Source organism: Populus euphratica, unplaced genomic scaffold (assembly GCF_000495115.2).
Source record: "Populus euphratica unplaced genomic scaffold, PopEup_1.0 scaffold389.1, whole genome shotgun sequence".
In the NCBI taxonomy this organism is placed as follows: domain Eukaryota; kingdom Viridiplantae; phylum Streptophyta; class Magnoliopsida; order Malpighiales; family Salicaceae; genus Populus; species Populus euphratica.
This window is the reverse complement of record NW_011500152.1, coordinates 165,034-181,799: the sequence shown is the minus strand read 5'-3', so window position 1 is coordinate 181,799 and position 16,766 is coordinate 165,034. Positions and strand designations below refer to the sequence as shown.

General features: G+C 31.8%; 2 protein-coding genes across 3 annotated transcripts; one reads left to right on the top strand and one right to left on the bottom strand.

The window, feature by feature from the left end:
• The first annotated feature begins 3,660 nt into the window (after nt 1-3,660).
• Nucleotides 3,661-6,618, top strand: LOC105110989 (uncharacterized). 2 transcript variants are annotated; one of them, XM_011006211.1, is made up of 5 exons: nt 3,666-4,312; nt 4,397-4,615; nt 5,453-5,548; nt 5,911-6,012; nt 6,131-6,618. In XM_011006211.1, exons 1-5 carry the CDS (start codon nt 3,788-3,790, stop codon nt 6,356-6,358), a joined length of 1,170 nt encoding a protein of 389 aa, XP_011004513.1. In that variant the 5' UTR covers nt 3,666-3,787; the 3' UTR covers nt 6,359-6,618. The 2 variants fall into 2 exon arrangements, with proteins under 2 accessions (XP_011004514.1, XP_011004513.1); XM_011006212.1 differs by lacking the exon at nt 5,911-6,012 and having other exon boundaries at nt 3,661-4,312.
• A 4,149-nt stretch (nt 6,619-10,767) lies between these two features.
• On the bottom strand, nt 10,768-15,602 carry LOC105110988 (cytosolic Fe-S cluster assembly factor narfl). Its single transcript, XM_011006210.1, has 11 exons — nt 15,336-15,602; nt 15,135-15,202; nt 14,427-14,580; nt 14,145-14,331; nt 13,747-13,873; nt 13,085-13,256; nt 12,900-12,949; nt 12,623-12,794; nt 12,246-12,372; nt 12,031-12,122; nt 10,768-11,395 (listed from the first exon to the last, which is right to left on the bottom strand). The coding sequence occupies exons 1-11, from the start codon at nt 15,468-15,470 to the stop codon at nt 11,243-11,245; spliced, it is 1,437 nt and encodes a 478-aa protein (XP_011004512.1). The 5' UTR covers nt 15,471-15,602; the 3' UTR covers nt 10,768-11,242.
• Nucleotides 15,603-16,766: the final 1,164 nt, after the last annotated feature.

Genomic DNA, 16,766 nt, shown 5'->3' with positions numbered 1-16,766 from the left:
TCACTATAGTTTTTTCTAGCCAATAAGATAAAATCTAAACTAAAAAAAGTACTTAAATAGATAAACACGATCGTGGGTTGTATCATTAATGAGCACAAGGAAAAGTTGAGGGAAACATTGAAATAATGGAGGAGGATTTGGTTGATGTTCTTTTAAGATTTCAAAGGAGTGAAACCTTGAAATGCCCTATTAAAAATAATCATATTAAAGTTGTCTTTTGGGTAAGTGCTTATAGTATTTACTTTTTTTCTACAAACTTTCCATTACAACTAAGCTTTATGAAGGGTAATTGTTAATTGTTACCTACGTCGTGTTTGGTTATTATTATAGGATAGAAGTGACAAATACAAAAGAATAAAAAAATATTCAATTGAAGAAACAAAGATTTATGTCACTATGAAGGTTCTTTAGTGAATTTTTATTGTTTCAAGACATGATAGACGAAGATATGTTTCCTCTGTTTCCACTATTTTTATCTTATCTACCTTAAATAATAGTAAAAAACTATCTTATATCTAATATCAATACAAATTAAGTCCAATATTAGTTCAAATATAAATTCTTATTTTTTTTTAATTTTTATTAGGGATATGTTTTTTTGATGGAATATAAATTCTTATTTTTTTTAATTTTTAGTAGGGATATGTTTTTTTTATGAAACTATTAATTCATCAAACAATAGTAGAATGAGCAATGATAAAAATAATGAAAAACCCTACGGTCTTAAAGAAAGCACAGGCTGAGAAAAGACAAGCCTTCAAAGAGAATAAAATAATTATAGAAGTAGACATTCAGTAACTAAATTATTTAAAGTCAGTAATCAAATAAACTATGAGGCTACATCCTTTTGTCCCCTTGTTACTTCTAATAAAAAAGTTGAGAAATATGTGAGATTGATAGGTATGTAGCACCTAAAACCAAAGTGATGGTCAATACTTGAGTTATAATGAGTGATCCTGAGTACTGGCAAAATACTTAAAACTTCACCCTTGAAATTTTAAATAGCAATACTACACTTGATTTTACATATACTAACTTCATATATATGCTATTTAGAGCTAGAAAGAGGATGTTGATAATGTCTTAAAATTCAAGATATATAAATAATAAGTTGTTTAGTGTTTGAGATAATGGTTAATCAATTTGTTTTAATAGTTATATTTCTTCTTCTAGACTAATGAATTCTTAAGCTTGAGTATTGCAAAAACAGTTTTAATCGGGGGGTTAAAGACCCTTTGATGATAAAGTCAATAAATTTATAAGAAATACAATAAATAAATTAAAAGAGCCTTAAATTCAAGGAATAAAGATATTTTTTTCTTAAGTTTTAAGTTAGTTAATGATCTAAAATCTATTAATTTATTTTAAAAGATAAAAGTTCTGAGCCCTTACCTGGATAATTAGAAGGCATTTATACCCCATGAATCTTGTCGTTTTCAGAGAAAAGAAGGACTAAAAAGCCCTTTTCTTTCAGTGACATTAATGGGAGATATATATATCTTTTACATATAATTAATGAGACAATAAATATGATAGGTTTATTAAGAAACCTTGAATACACTTATTAGCATAGGAAAATAATTGCATTAATATGGATGATTATTCTAGATAAAAAGACATGACAATTTGTCATGCTTTCGATACTTTTATTTTAGGGGATAATATAAGATCAACCATATAATGTGAGAATTTAATAATGGTTAAATCCAAATATTTCAAGTTTGACATATTTGTCAGATTCATATTGCCTTGAGCATGATTAACTATCTAGCTTAAGTGCTTTGAGTTTAACATGGTTGTCAGACCTTGGGTGTGGCTAATTGTCAAGCTCAATTGGTCTTGGTCTAGTATGATTGCTAAAATCATGCCATTTTGAACTTGGCTGATTGCCAAGTCCAAGTTTTTTTTTTTGGTCTGGCATTTATGTGAGGTCCATGCCACCTTAGGCTTGACTAATTATTATGCCTAAGTTATTTAGGTCATGTATGCTCGCCAAACTCATATTATCTTGAACTTGACTAATTGCTAAGTTCAAGTTTTTTGGATCTGACATATTGGTTAGACTCATGCCATCTTGGGTATGGTTGACTGCTAAGCCCAAGTGTTTTGAGTCTGGTAGGTTTGCTAGACTCATATCATTTTAGGCTTATTGATTGTCAAATTCAAGTTCTCTGTATGTGACATGTTTGTCAGACTCATACTATTTTGAGCTTAGCTAACTGCTAAACTCAAGTTCTCTTGATTTGACGTGTCTTCAAACCCATTTTGTTTTTAAGATGATTTTTATTTATAAAAATCTATAAAAAGGGTCGACTTATGAGATATGTCCTGATTAATCATTTGGTGCGGTAAATATTGAGTTTTTTTTTTTTTTGCAAGTTTACTCTTATAATTGTAACTGGGAACTCTCAAATAGAATCACATCAGAGAATTAAGATTTAGAAAAGCTTAAAAATAGGATATAGACATCATATTATATAGTTGAAATGTATATTTTCTTTGTTGAATATTTGAACTATTTAAGACATATAAGGATAAATCTCTACTACACAATCTTAATAAAACAAGTGAACTCAGTTCAAACATATAAAAGCCCTTGTAAATTTCACAAATCATCCTCACTCTTTATTTTTTTTTTTTACTTGTATAGAGTAAATCATAAATTAATATCTTAGTTATGTAAAAAAAATTAAATAATATTTCTCATTTTTAAAAACCAGTTAGTTAGTCTCTTAACTAATTGTTGATACTATTTAATTTAATATTAATGTTTTTTTAAAATATTATTTTTTCATGATATCTATCTTTTTTTAAAATATTATTTTTTCATGATATCTATCTATTTTTTTTATCTTTTCTATTTCTTAAAATAAAATAAAAAAAGTGGATAAATAGAAAAAGAACATGAAATAGACAAAAAAAAAAAAAACTCAAAAGGGATTATTTAAACATTAGACATTTAGGGAAGTCTGAGATGGTGATGTATGATATTTTTTAAAGTATTTTGTTATTTAACAATATATTTAAATATATTTTTTATTATTTTTTGTATTAATACATAAAAAATACTAAAAAATATTAATTAATATTTTTTAAGTTAAAAATATTTTTGATAAGCATTTAAATACAAAAGCTATGCTAAACACTTTTCAAGAAAAAAAAAAGGTTGAATTATTTTTAGTAGAAGGTGCTCCTCTTTCTGTGAGAAAAATACATTAATTCTCTGTACTATTCAAAATTTAGATACTTCATATTTTTCATCCTTTTTAGCTAGCATACTGCAATAATCCCATTTTTCTCTAATATGAGAATTAAAAAAAATAGCTTTTCTTAAAATAAATCAGGTTTTAATTAGTGAACTTATCAATTCACTAAATTAATCAAATTACATATACGGACTAACTCCTTTGAAGTTTAACTTAAAACTTCAATCGAAGAACATAATCATTTCAGTAAGTTATTAGATTAACTGGTAAGATCGGTTCGAGTTTGATAGGAAGCATCACAAACATTGAAGTGCAATTATCAAATACCAACAATTCAATTATTGAAAATCATTAGAGTTGAATATGCTGAAACAATTGGTAAAACATGCCGCGCTTTCCAAGATAAAGCAGAAATTTGAATTCAAACAGCGCCTCTCCATCATTCACTCCCACTTTGCCACCTGTCTGTCCTTAATCTTTCAAAACCTCAAACACACCAAAAACCCGAACTTCTTGTTTTTTTTTTTTTTATCTTCTCTGTTCTTCTCCTTCTTCTCTCTTTCCTAAAGATTCAATCTTTAATGGCTTCTCGCTACAATTCCTACGATTCAAGGTCCTCAACCACCTCATACTTCTCAGACCCATCTTCATCCGCTGAGCTAAGCTACAAACACTCAACTTCACGCGCAATTGTCAAGTCCAAACCAGCAGATTTGTCAAAAATCAAGGTAAAAAACAATGGAAATGATCACAATCTAAGCAAAATGGTGAAGAAATTCATGGAGAAGAAATCAGTATCTTCTGCGTCGAGTAAAGGGTCATCGAGTAAGGCTGTGGGGTTGGTGATTCCATCGGATCTAATAGCCGAGGACTTGAAAAAGACTGCGAGGAAAGGAACTGGTTTTATGGGGTTGCAGAAGAAGTTATTTGGAAAAGAAAATAAGGAGAAAAAGGAAGTGAAGGCGCTGACAGAGGCGAAAGTGAATAGTAATACAAGGACTTTAGCTATGGTTTTGAAGAGTGAGAGGGAGCTTTTGAGTGCTAATAAAGAACAAGAATTGGAGATTGATAAGCTTAAGTTGATGCTTGAAGACAAGAACAGAGAAGTAAGTAGTGATTTTGTTGATTGTTTTTCCTCTTTGGGTTTTGGTTTTTGAGCTTATTGCTGGGTTTTTTTTTTGTTTGTGTAGGTTGAGAAGTTGAAAGATTTGTGCTTGAAGCAAAGAGAAGAGATTAGATCATTAAAAAGATTTGTACTTTTTCCTGACGCAATGAATTCTCAGCTTCAAGAGTTATTGAAGCAGCGAGGATCAGAATTGAAGCAAGCCAAACAACTCATTCCAACTCTTCAGAGGCAGGGCACTTCCCTTACAGGACAATTGCAATGCCATGCAGAGGATCTTGCTGAGGTATTAACCTGAAAAGTTATCAATTTTTTGGATTTTTGAGTGGATTTAATTGTGGCTGGAATGAAATCTAAAGATTGTGCATGTATAAGTTCCTTGCTTTCTAGTCTATGGGAGAGTCCTTGAAGATATCAATGAAAGATTTAGTTGCATGAAGGAGCATTAAGGTTCTCCAGTGATTATTATGCTAGCTGTATGTAATTTTCCATCTTAATTAGTAATAGCAGTTTTAGTGTAAAATCAGATTCATCTTCAGATTATTAAAAGCAATGCTGTTCAAATTATAAGGTTTGTTGTTGAAGGGTTTGGGTTTGAAGCATAGTTATAATATCCGATCCAAGACTTAAACTCTAGGTCAAGTCAGGGGTACACCTGTCAACTCAAGCATTGATTTTTTTCTTTTAAGAAAAAAAGTGTCTCCCCTCAACCAAAATAAGACATTGTCCTCAATGTTCTAGGGTAGAAAAATAGAGTATAGAAGACATCACCTGAAACATTAATAAAACCAAAAGGGGGTTGGTGAGTCACCAAATTGACCTGTTAAGCGTTGGTTCTCAAGCATATCTTTTGATGTCAGATATAATGAAATTATATATCATTATATATGTTGGGCGTTATTTGCATTATTGTATTTCTTCGCAATTTGTTGGTATTCTAGGCAGCTTATTTATTGAGCAGACTGCATTTTTATTTAAAGTTTGTTTAAGTAGGCGTATGGGGTTGAATTCCTCATTTATTTACCACATTTTTGTTGATAAAATCTTCAAAATTCAAACAAGGATGGCTTTATGATAGTATTTGGGGTGTACAGTTGTTTATTGTAGTTTTCTTCTTGAGAAGGTGAAGGCAGATAAATATGCAAGGGCACATATCCAATATCATGGCAGCTCACCAGGGACACCAACGTATGATCATGAAGAAACTGCAAATTCCTTAGTAAGCATGCCATTTTCCTACTCACATTTTGCGCTATAGTTGACAGTTGAACAACAAATAAGTTACTGTTTTTGTCAGAATACCCTGTGTGCACTGTATTAAGAAAGGTCACTGTTCAACTCCTAGCAAAGAGTCACAGTTCCCTTTATCTATTTACTTTTCTGAGAATGAATTTGGTGATTATTTTTATAGGCCATCAGGTAATAATTGTAGAAGTTTCCTTGTGGCTTAAGCAATGAAATGTTGTGTGCTAAAAATGCCATGATCTTCCAAGTTCTGCTTTACGAACTTTATAAGCTTGTCGAGTCAAATTTTCTTTCCTTTACCTGTTCTTCCGTGACAATCTGTCTATAACAATTCAGGAGTTTAGCTCTTGCGATGGTGCAACCCCGGGTAGTCCAGATGACACGTTTCTTAAGGATTTTAATCCATGTTTAACGCCCTACTGTGCCAAGAAAAAGAAGGTCAGCAGATAACGCTCCTTGGAGTTTTGATAATATCCAGCCCAAAATGCTTCTCCTATGACATGCACTCTTTGCAACCTCGCAAGGATAATACTGACAGAATGGACATTTCTTGTAGGAATTCGAGGCAATAGGCTACGAGTCTTCGCTTGATGGGAGCTTATCAGGGAGCAATACACAAATGAGCAATGAACTTAGCTTCAGCTCTCATGTCAGGAAGTTATCCAAAAGTTCAGACTGTTACCAGAATTCCAACACAGGAAGCACAATGACCCGAGCAACTCGCAGGTCAGATGAAAGCAAAGGAGCATACAGAAAGCATATGCAGCAGCAAAGACATTTCTAGCATCTTGCTGGTGATTCTGCTCTCACGAGGCATGTCTGTCATCAATCGATGCTCTTTTGTACTTTTTATGCTGATTATGGACTATAGTTGTATTGTGAACTTTGCTGTAATGTCTACTAGATGTAAATGGTACCGTCTAAGCACTTGAATAAGGGATGGAAAGCCATGTGTGAGTGCATTACATGTTATAAGAAATGCTGCACGGTTGTGCTACAGTATTAATCAAGTGCCATTTGTTTCAAATATGAGCTTCCGAGAGAGTATTTTGATGGTGCAAACTATTTTCTTCATTGTTACCAAGATTTTGGTGTTCGGCGCTTAATGGAGAAATTTAGTTAAAGATAAGGGATTGTTAGAGTAAGAAAAAAGAAAACTCGAATTATTTTTTAAAATGTATTATTTCTCAAAATTGAAAGCTGGTTTTTCAGTTTTCTAAATTAATATGAAGTTTGAAAAACATATTTTATAGTTTCAATAATTTTCCTTTATAGTTTTTTCAAATAAAAAAATCATGAACAGTATAATTTCTTTTATATACATGTATTTTTTTATATTTTAATTAGTATCATAAAATTAATTTTTATTGTAAATTAAATATAATTTCTTTTAGTCAATAATATAACCTTTTATGATATTTCTTAATTTGAATAAAATAAAATAAATATTCTATAATTAGACTATCATACATTCAAAATATTGAGATGACTATTATAAATTATAATTTTATTCTTTTAGAAAAAAAATAGTTGTAATATTGAAGTATTTTTTATTTTTTGATGGAAAAAAATATCTCCACTCTAAAAAAAACCCATTTTCAATTTTTTATTGAAAAACAAAAACAAAGAAAATAAAAAAATAATTTTCTATTTTGGAAAATATTTACCTTCATAAACCATAGTCAATTAAAGCAATGGCTAATGTAATAATAATTATTTTTTACTTGAAAACATATCAAAATAATTTTGTAATTTATTTTTTATATTAATTCATTAACATAATAAAAAAACATTAAAAAATATATTTTTCAAAAAAAAAATACAGTGCTTCTCTAAAAACAAACACACCCTAAGAATGAGAATTGTCACTGGACAAGGCGGGTTTCTAGAAAGCCAGTACACTATTATGCAGAAGAAGCTTTCGAAACTTCGAAAACGGAACACTGTACAAAACTGGTGGTAGAGAACACAATTTATTCATCATTTTGCATTAGAACTTTCACGTGTTCTAACTTTACATTTTGATAGTAAAGCCCTAGCTTATTACAATGCTGCAGATTTCCATCATAGCCCTAGCTTATTGCAATGCTGCAGATTTCCATCATAAACATAACTCCAGTACCTCAGGCCATCCCACCACTAGATGCTGTCCTAATTATCTGAAAAAGAGCTGCCACGCAAAGGAGTAACAAGAAATTCAGCGGTGAATGCATAACATCAAACACAGGTTATAATTACTGCACTATAAAACACAGTTCTGAAACAGCAAGACACCGAGGTGGTATTATTTTTAACAACAATCCAAGATAAACATTTCTTTCAAACAATTTGTTCACTTTAACATTTCAGTACTTTAAACAAGGAGTTGCCTTTGGGTCCATTTGGGAGTATAATCTCAAAATTGATCATCAACTAGATGGAGGTTTAAACAAAGTTTACGAAGAAAACTTTCATTTGATGCTGCTGAAAACAAAGTCCAGAAACTAGATGGCACAAATCAAAGTGAGACATCCATAAAAATATATCAATAGTGTAAAAGTTTAGAGGGAAAAAGGGGGGAAAGACTAAAATCACCCACAATATCTCTCCACCTCTCACTTCAGCAGTGACCAATAAACTTGCTGAAGATGACACAAATACTTCAGCAGTGACCAATAAACTTTCTGAAGATGACACATATCACTAGCTATACATCAAAATTCTTTTGATACCAAGCCAGCAATTGCTCACAATAAACCCACAGCAAAAAGCACCTCCAAAAATTGACTGCTAAAAATTTTGCAATAGATAATGATAAATGGATTACACAAACCTATGAATTTTCACGGATAGAAGATTCAAGTAGCAAATTCATAAAAATAATGCAAGAAACAATAAGATAGACAGAACTTAAAGAGTTCAACAAGGTAGAAAGAACATACATGATCCAATTACCACAAAGACAAAGAATCCAAGTAGTATTGGCCCGACTGGGTAGTCATATCCTTTCTTTGTCGAAGTTTCAGGAACAGATCCTCTCTTAGTGATATTCTTCTGAAACTTTGCCACTTTCCTCTCGGAAAGGCGCTTCGAAGTTGTCTGTCAAATCCAAATGATAATCAAAACAAGTTTTTATGTATCCTATCTAACCAGGAAAAGAACATAAATGCTAGACTAACAAAGCTTGACATCATATCAAAACCATTAGGCCGCAATCAACCTTCAAACCACAACAAACAAAACTGCAAAAATATTCCAAAATCACAATAAGAGATGAATTTTTTTGCTGCTATAGTGTTATCACAAGCTTCTTCAGTGAAATGGTGAAACTAAAATCAAAATATCCATTCTGTGACACAACTGATATGAGCAATATCCATTTCTAATTTTTCCTTTACATGCCTTCTATTTTATTTCTTTTCTCCAATTTGAAACTTTCATTTTCCTGTTTCACAAGCAGAGAATTTTATTAAAGAGAAAAAATGTAAAAATAAAAAACTTGATCAGTTTAGCATACAGATCCCCTTTATTCAAGATTCAACAAAAGGAGCCTCCTTTCACATTCTTTTAGACCCAATGTATGAATTAAACAGAAACAGAACAACTGATCCATCAAAAACATGCAAGATATGATCAAACCAAGAACACGCAACAAGATCATGGATTCAAATTTAAGACTTGTACAATTTAGAGCAAACAACCATAAAAAAAACTAAAAAAAAACCGATAATTGTTCAATGAAAAAACCAAAACATAAAAACCCCACAAACATTTATCTTCATAAAGCACAACAGAAAAACAAACAAAAGAGAAGAGATTTCATTACCATTGTTATGGTCCCTCTGTGTGAGATGCAGGGGTTCCTCTTTTCTAACAAGGAGAAGACTTGTTGCTGGTGGTTGATTTTAGAGGTGAGACGTGACACCGAACAGCTGTCTGCTTCTTATAAGCAGTAGCAAGCAGCAGTATTTGACTTTGACTCCAGCTGGTTGGATTGGTAAGAGGGGACATAAATTGAAACGCGGATTTTTCCTGGCTTTTTTTTCTGGAAATTCCGTTTCTAAAATTGGAAATGAAATATTAACTTGCCAATATTTCATGAAAAAAAAAAATCCCTTCATTACAATGACTTGATCCTCGTATATTTGGGAAGGAGTTTGCGGTTGACTTGGTCTGGTTTGGCTGCATCAATCATGTCTTATCTAATTTGGCTAAATATCTTTCCATTCCTGTTTTTTTTTTTTTTTTTAAAAAAAAACATGATTAATATTTTATTAAATGAAATTTAGCAAGAATTCATAATTAGTCCTAATATTATAAAAAATAATCACAATCATTTAGCATATTGTACTCTTTGGTGACTAATAAATATTTATGTTCTAATTTATAGTGAAATAATTGTTGGTCAAAAATGTAATCTAAAAAATCCAGCTCATTTTTTTATAGAAATAAACACTTCAATATTTATTGTGTACTTTTGGTAGTATTAATCTTAGTTAATTTGCAACCAATCATATTTATAATAATTTTAATGTCCAGGGTTGACTTGAAAGAGTACTGGACTCGTGTTAAATTTGTAGTTAAACTAAACTAGCCTAAAATCCGGTGACCAAACCTAACATAATTAAAATCTTGTAAAAAATAATTTTTATTTATTTATTTATTTAATTCAAATTAATTTTTATATATACATTTTCATGTCATTTTAATTTGTAATGATATTAAAAATATCTTAAAAAACAAAATATTATTATTTTGATATATTTTCAAATAAAAAATATTTTTAAAAATAATCATTATTAAATATCAAATAAGGTAAAATCAAAATTCAGTTAACATAATCAAACCTAGTATTGTTAAAATCTTATAAAAAAACATCAAAAATCAAGTTAACATGACCAAACCTAACATAGTTAAAATCTTATAAAAAAAATAATCAAAATTTAGGTTGACATGATAACTCACAAATTAACCTACCTCTTTTTAGATAACCTAGCTCTTTTCAGATCGGAACTATCAATTATGAAAACAGGCATTGTTTTTCTACTTGAAAATGTCATTGTTAGAAGCTGCCTATTAGTCTAAATAATAAAAATGGATGAAAAGAGACTAGTAAAAGGACTTCCAGATTCAGAAACTCAAGCTGAACGGTAGATAAAAGAAACGAAATGCTCAAATGAACTTGTAGACCATCAGCATCCACATAACAGAGAATGGCAAGTAAAAAAAATTTGCTTTGATTCCTCAATCTTGTACTTGTTGCTGATACAGACGAAATTATTTTTGGTTTCAAAGGAGGGGATCATAATTCCCCAAACCTGTTGAATTATACAAAAAAGAGAACATTATTCAACAAAGACATGTACAAGAACTGAAGAGAACAATATTTGGGCCCAGATGGCAAGGGGAAACAGATTACAAAAGCATGAAATCGATTCTTTTATCTATCTAAAGGGCTTCTAGTATAGAATATATACACGAGTAAGAAGGGTACGAATAACAAATCTGTTTACTCTATCAAAATTGAACTGTGTTTTGCAAAAGGATATCCCGAGAACAAATAAATATTCAGCCACAGTGGTTGGTGTTGTAAACGAGACCAGGCCCATGCCTTGGAGAGCCGAGACCAAGGATGGTAACCTCGTGAAATTGCAACTTATTTGTAGAATGGAGAGGGACTGGAATGTGGTTACCAGTTATGCAATTGAGCAGTTACGCTTTTTACCACAGGGTGATATTCTGTATGCATGTGCCGTTTAGCTTTCTCCGAACCAGGTTGATCAAGCCACTCATCATACAAGGATTTAACAAGAGGATTCTCAAAAGGATCTTTCACCAAAATCTACGTGTCCAGAAAAAAAATTGTTATATTATGGAAGCATAATTATGGAACGATTAAAACAAGAGTCGTACACAAAGACAGAACAGATAAAGCATGTGCATGAAATAATCCCCGTTCAAGTTGCCCTTTTCAGGGGGACTGGAGAGGGGAAAAGGTAACCGCCACAGCTTGAGTGTATTTGAGACGATTTGTCTCATCCATCAAAACAACAACTGCAACCCTAATGTAATTTACTTACAGACCATCAGATTTTTATGTCACTTTGGTAATCTACTATGTTCAGCAATCTCAAGGAGATCTTGCACGACAATAAATAATCTAAGACACAGACCAAAACAGTCGAGCTTTAGAAGTGGCTCAGCCACAGGATAGCAGAATTCAAATCCCTGAATAGATCAGGTTTGATATCTTCCTTTCGAGAACAGCTTTGATGGTAAGAGTACCTCATAAGCACAGATACATAAGGTCGAGAGCCATAAGCATTAAGCTGAAAGTTGCAAATGGTAATGTGTTTGATTATACTTGGTGCAAAACAATTAAACATGAGCCCCTAGATTTAAAAGAAGAAGAAGGCATCAAACCAATCACAGTATGCATAGGCCTACAAAAATATCTGCAATATTAGTGAAACTCACATTTTCCATATAAATAGTTTCTAGAGACTGAAGCAGCTCCCTTGGAGATTGTTGAGGCTTTGGCTTGATTTGACCACCACCATTCAGGCAACCTGTTTGGTAATAAAGCTTAGTGAGTTAAGAATGTGTCAAATTTCAAGTGAAAACTGAATACCAACTAGATTAAACTGAAAGCCCCAATCAAGTGAGGATAGAAAGGGGAAAAAAAAAGAAACCTGATGGGCATGCCATAATCTCCACAAAATGATAATCACATCTTCCCATTTTGACTTTTCTTACAATATTTTGTAGGTTTTGAAAGCCGTAACATAGGGCAAATTTCAGTACAACTTTTCCATCCACCTACATTGATGAGAAATATCACATCAGAAGCAATAACCAGATGTTAAAGTATGTACATAGAATTATCAAGTAAGTGTAATTGAGGCTTAAGTTATGGAACTAAGGTAAACAGGACACAGAAAAGTCAGTATTTTTTGAATTGTGATGATTATCCCTGATCCATGATGCATCAAAAAACTGTATGAAAAATTTTAAAGTACAACTTCATCTTCTAGAAGAAATGTACCAGATAGGAGAATGCATAACTTACTTCCAAAGTAACTTCACAGAAATCCTTGTTTCTAAGACTTCTGAAGGCCAAAGGCCCTTCAATTTCTTTTCCAAATACCATTCTAGCAGCATACCGTAGCACTGTTTCAGCATAACCACCAGAACTTCCAGGTACTCCATAGAGATACCCTTCTTCACTAACATTTGTCAACCTGTAGAACAGGCATCACATTATTTTTACATCAGCACCTCAACCACATGTGGGATGGAACCTCAGAAAGATTATTGTGGTTCATAGGACAATTGAGAACTCTTACATTTTATCTAGAGGTGAGTCATCTAAGGTTTCAATATCCACTGCTTTTAACTGCAATTTGACCCCAACAAACATAAAGAACAAATACACATCAGCCACCTCTCAGAGCTTGGGCCAGGAAGAAAAAAAGCAGAACTGAACAAGAAAGCTCACATAAACTACCAAATTTGGAAATCTCAATTTCACCTTTATCAAATCTAAGACTTCTCCAGTTGTCAAAACTGAATCAACCTCTGTAATCCTTAGACTATTCTTGTCTGCATCTTCTTGTTCCACTTCAAAAACAAAGTCACCCCTTGCTGCCTCAAGCTTCTTATCATAACAAGGCATCACAGTCACATGGTAAACCTCATCTGGCCTATCAAACAAGTTTTTACCATTTACATAATTCAAGCACAAATGAAATCAGTAAGGTAACTTTCTTCAATATTCCTAACTCTTTTTTTTTTTAAAGAAAGACAGACTACAAGGTTAGAGTGGTTGGGGGGATTCAGATGCAGTGAAAGTTCGTTTAATCTGTTTTTGCATCGTCTTCATTAATTTATTTAGCAGCACAGAAATGGGGTAGGGGTTGACTAAAGAGGAGTGAAAGGGATTGGTCCCTTTGTATGCACAAAGAAGAGCAAGAATGCATAACCAATGGTATATAATGACTCCTAATATTAAATACAGAGATTAGCCATTATAGGGCATTTTAAGATATAGGTTTCCTCACAAAATAAAGTAGGTTATTCCAATGTTACTGTTAAGAAGGTACAATTTCTAACAGACCTGTAACTCCCAACAAAACCTGCTTCACAAAATAAAGCTTAAAGCAAGAATAGGAAAGCACTAACATGGATTGTTACCTTAGGCCCATTTTTTGGCAAATGTGATGCTTGATGGTAGCTCCAATTGTTTGTTGTGGGCTCTTCACAGAAGATATAAAAGGCAGAATGTAGGATCCTAGTTGCTTTTCAGCATAGCATATCCAACCTGCAATTACAGAGAAGATACTGGTAAAACAAATTTAAATCAGAGAACCCTTCCTCCCACATGGCTTCACATTCCACAGACCCATACATAGCCACATTCCATCACAGATTATGCTACTGGAAGCATTCTAAATTTTAATCATGTTTTCGTATGTTGGCAGGGTGTTTTAGTTTTTTATTCTCTTCCTATTCTTCTTTCCTTTTTCTTTTCTAAAGTAAAGTAAGGGAGGATGCTATTTATTTTCTGAATTATAATAGGCTAAGAAATTAACCTGGACATGCTGAAGAAAGCATAGGCAAAGATGGATTAGATTTTTCATCAATGTTCAACTGGCTCTGTTTGTAACGACAAACAAACTCATAACAAGTCTCTACAAGTGTTAAGTCCCTGCTGCAACTTGTATCAAATACAGCCTTCACTCCCAATGACTTAAAAAACGTTGTGAGTTTCTTAAAAACCTGCAAACTCAAAAAGCATCTTGAGTCATTAGAATTTTGCAGAAAAGAAACACTATATTATCTCATACCCTATCAAAATACAGCCCAGTGACCACCTGAAGTGGAGAGATGCCATAATAAACAGCGAGAGAAGCTCTTGATTGTGGAGAAAGAGAAACAATGATAGCTTTTCCTTTGTCAATATTGGATAAGAACTCATCCAAACTTTGCTTCTCAAGCATAACTGTCTCTGCTGATGTTATACACCCACTGCATCATCACAAGAAAAAAAAAACATAAATCCTAAACCTCTACCCAACCAGTATTTTGACAATAACAACATACATGCAACACTAAGCATCACAAGATTTCCACAATTCCCATTAATTCCACATATAACCTTGATCAATAACTAAACATCTCCATATCACAAATATTTAACCACTACTTATCACCAACTAAAAATAAAAATAAAATCTATTAAACATTAAATTACTTAAAATTTTCAAAACCTCATTCATCCCATATTCTTCTGCCTTCATCAGTAACAAAATTTCCACATCTCCTTCATTAGTACTGAGCATCTCTGACTTTAATCATAATTATCTAGACCTCAACTTAATCAACCAAATTACAAATAAAATACATTTTAAACACTAAATATCATAAAACTTCCACACTCCCATTAATCCCATATTTCATCTACCTCCATTGGAATCCCAAAATTTCCAAAATTCAATAAAATCCATACTTCATTTTGCCTTCAACAACAACTACAAGTCTCTAATTTACTGTTCTTAACAAAATCAACAACAAGAAATTACCTGCAAGCCAAACAGTCCTTAAGAGAAATTTTAACAGGGTCATTCTGCTCTCTATTAGCAATAGCAACCTTCAAAACAAAAACACAGAAAACAAAAATCAATATTTTCACTCAAAAATCCAAAATTTTTCACAAAGTTGAAAACTTTAAGCTCAATTAACACTAATTTGCTAAAAACAAACTCCAGAACTCGCAGAAATACCTCAGGTTTGTCGCGTTTTCTAGTGTTAGGTGTTGTCGTTTTGAGACCTTTCAAAGAAACAACACAAGCTTGAGAAGGAGCGATAAAGTCACTCAGATCTCCAATTCTCAACGTCGGTGAGAATTTCTCCGACATCTCGTTTACTGAATCAGACTTTTCGGTAACCCAAAGAGAGAAATCGAAGATCAAACACAGAGAGATTCCAATTAGGGTTTCTCAGAGAGAGATATATACATGCTGATAAAACTTGGCGGTATTTGAGTTCTTACGGAAGAGAAGTATTATAATGTGGGCGAGTATAGCGTTTGAAGGTTTGTTAGCGTATAGGATGTGATGGTTATGTGGAAAACGAAAGTAAATGATCCTACGTGTTAAGGGTTGTTGAATATTTGTCTTTATGGCACGTGCCGACCACATGCCTTATAGAATATTCCTTTTTTAATTTATGTTTTTTGTTAAGATTCTACTTCTAGCTTGTACCAAAAAGCCGAATCCATGTGCAATGCCGATTTGAAGAATAAATTCTTGCTTCTTAGGTTTTTTTTTTTTTTTTTTTAATTATTAAAATAGCTACTAGATTGAACATGGAAATATCATATTTTATAATTATAAATATCGTTAAATATTTATAAATTAATATTATTTAGACCATGAAGATCCATTAGTTAATCAAGATATTATTTAAATTTTAAATTTAAGTCATAATCTAATAAATATATTATTCAACCAAGGTTATTAACTCATATGTATATAATAAAAATTACATTTCGTTAGAATCAAGATTTGGAATATGTTTTTGAGTTGTGCTAATTTTGAATTTGTTACTCTAACTTAAAAATTCTCTAATTAGAACCATATTATATATATATATATATATAAAAAAAAAGCTCACTATTTCCATATATATATATATATATATATAAAGCTCACTATTTCTTTTTGGATTACTTTTGCATAGAACTTGATTTCTTTATGATCTAGGGATGTTTGGTGAATTTCCAATAATAGGACGGCCAAATTGCTTAGAATTTGATTTCTTTGGACCAAGTTGTGAAAATGATTCACTCTAGTGATGTCTAGTAAAATTCCAATAATGGGAGGGGCCAAATTGAAGAGCATAACAAAGTTGTTATCTCAAATTATGATTTGGCCAATTATTTAGGGTTTTTTTTTCATTCTAAGATAAGTTAAATTCTGTTTTATATAGCTTTTAGGTAGTACCCTAAGTATTTATTATACTTTCATATGGTTACCACTAGACCTCCATTTACAATAAGGAAGTAAGAGGTAAGTTTGCTGTTTTTCGCTAATCCTTCATTCTCTTTATAAAGTATTATAGAACAACTTAATCAATTGAGAAATAAATTAATAGATAATCCGACACAATTTAGCTAGATGAATTAAATTATGAAAAATTAAATTAATTAACTT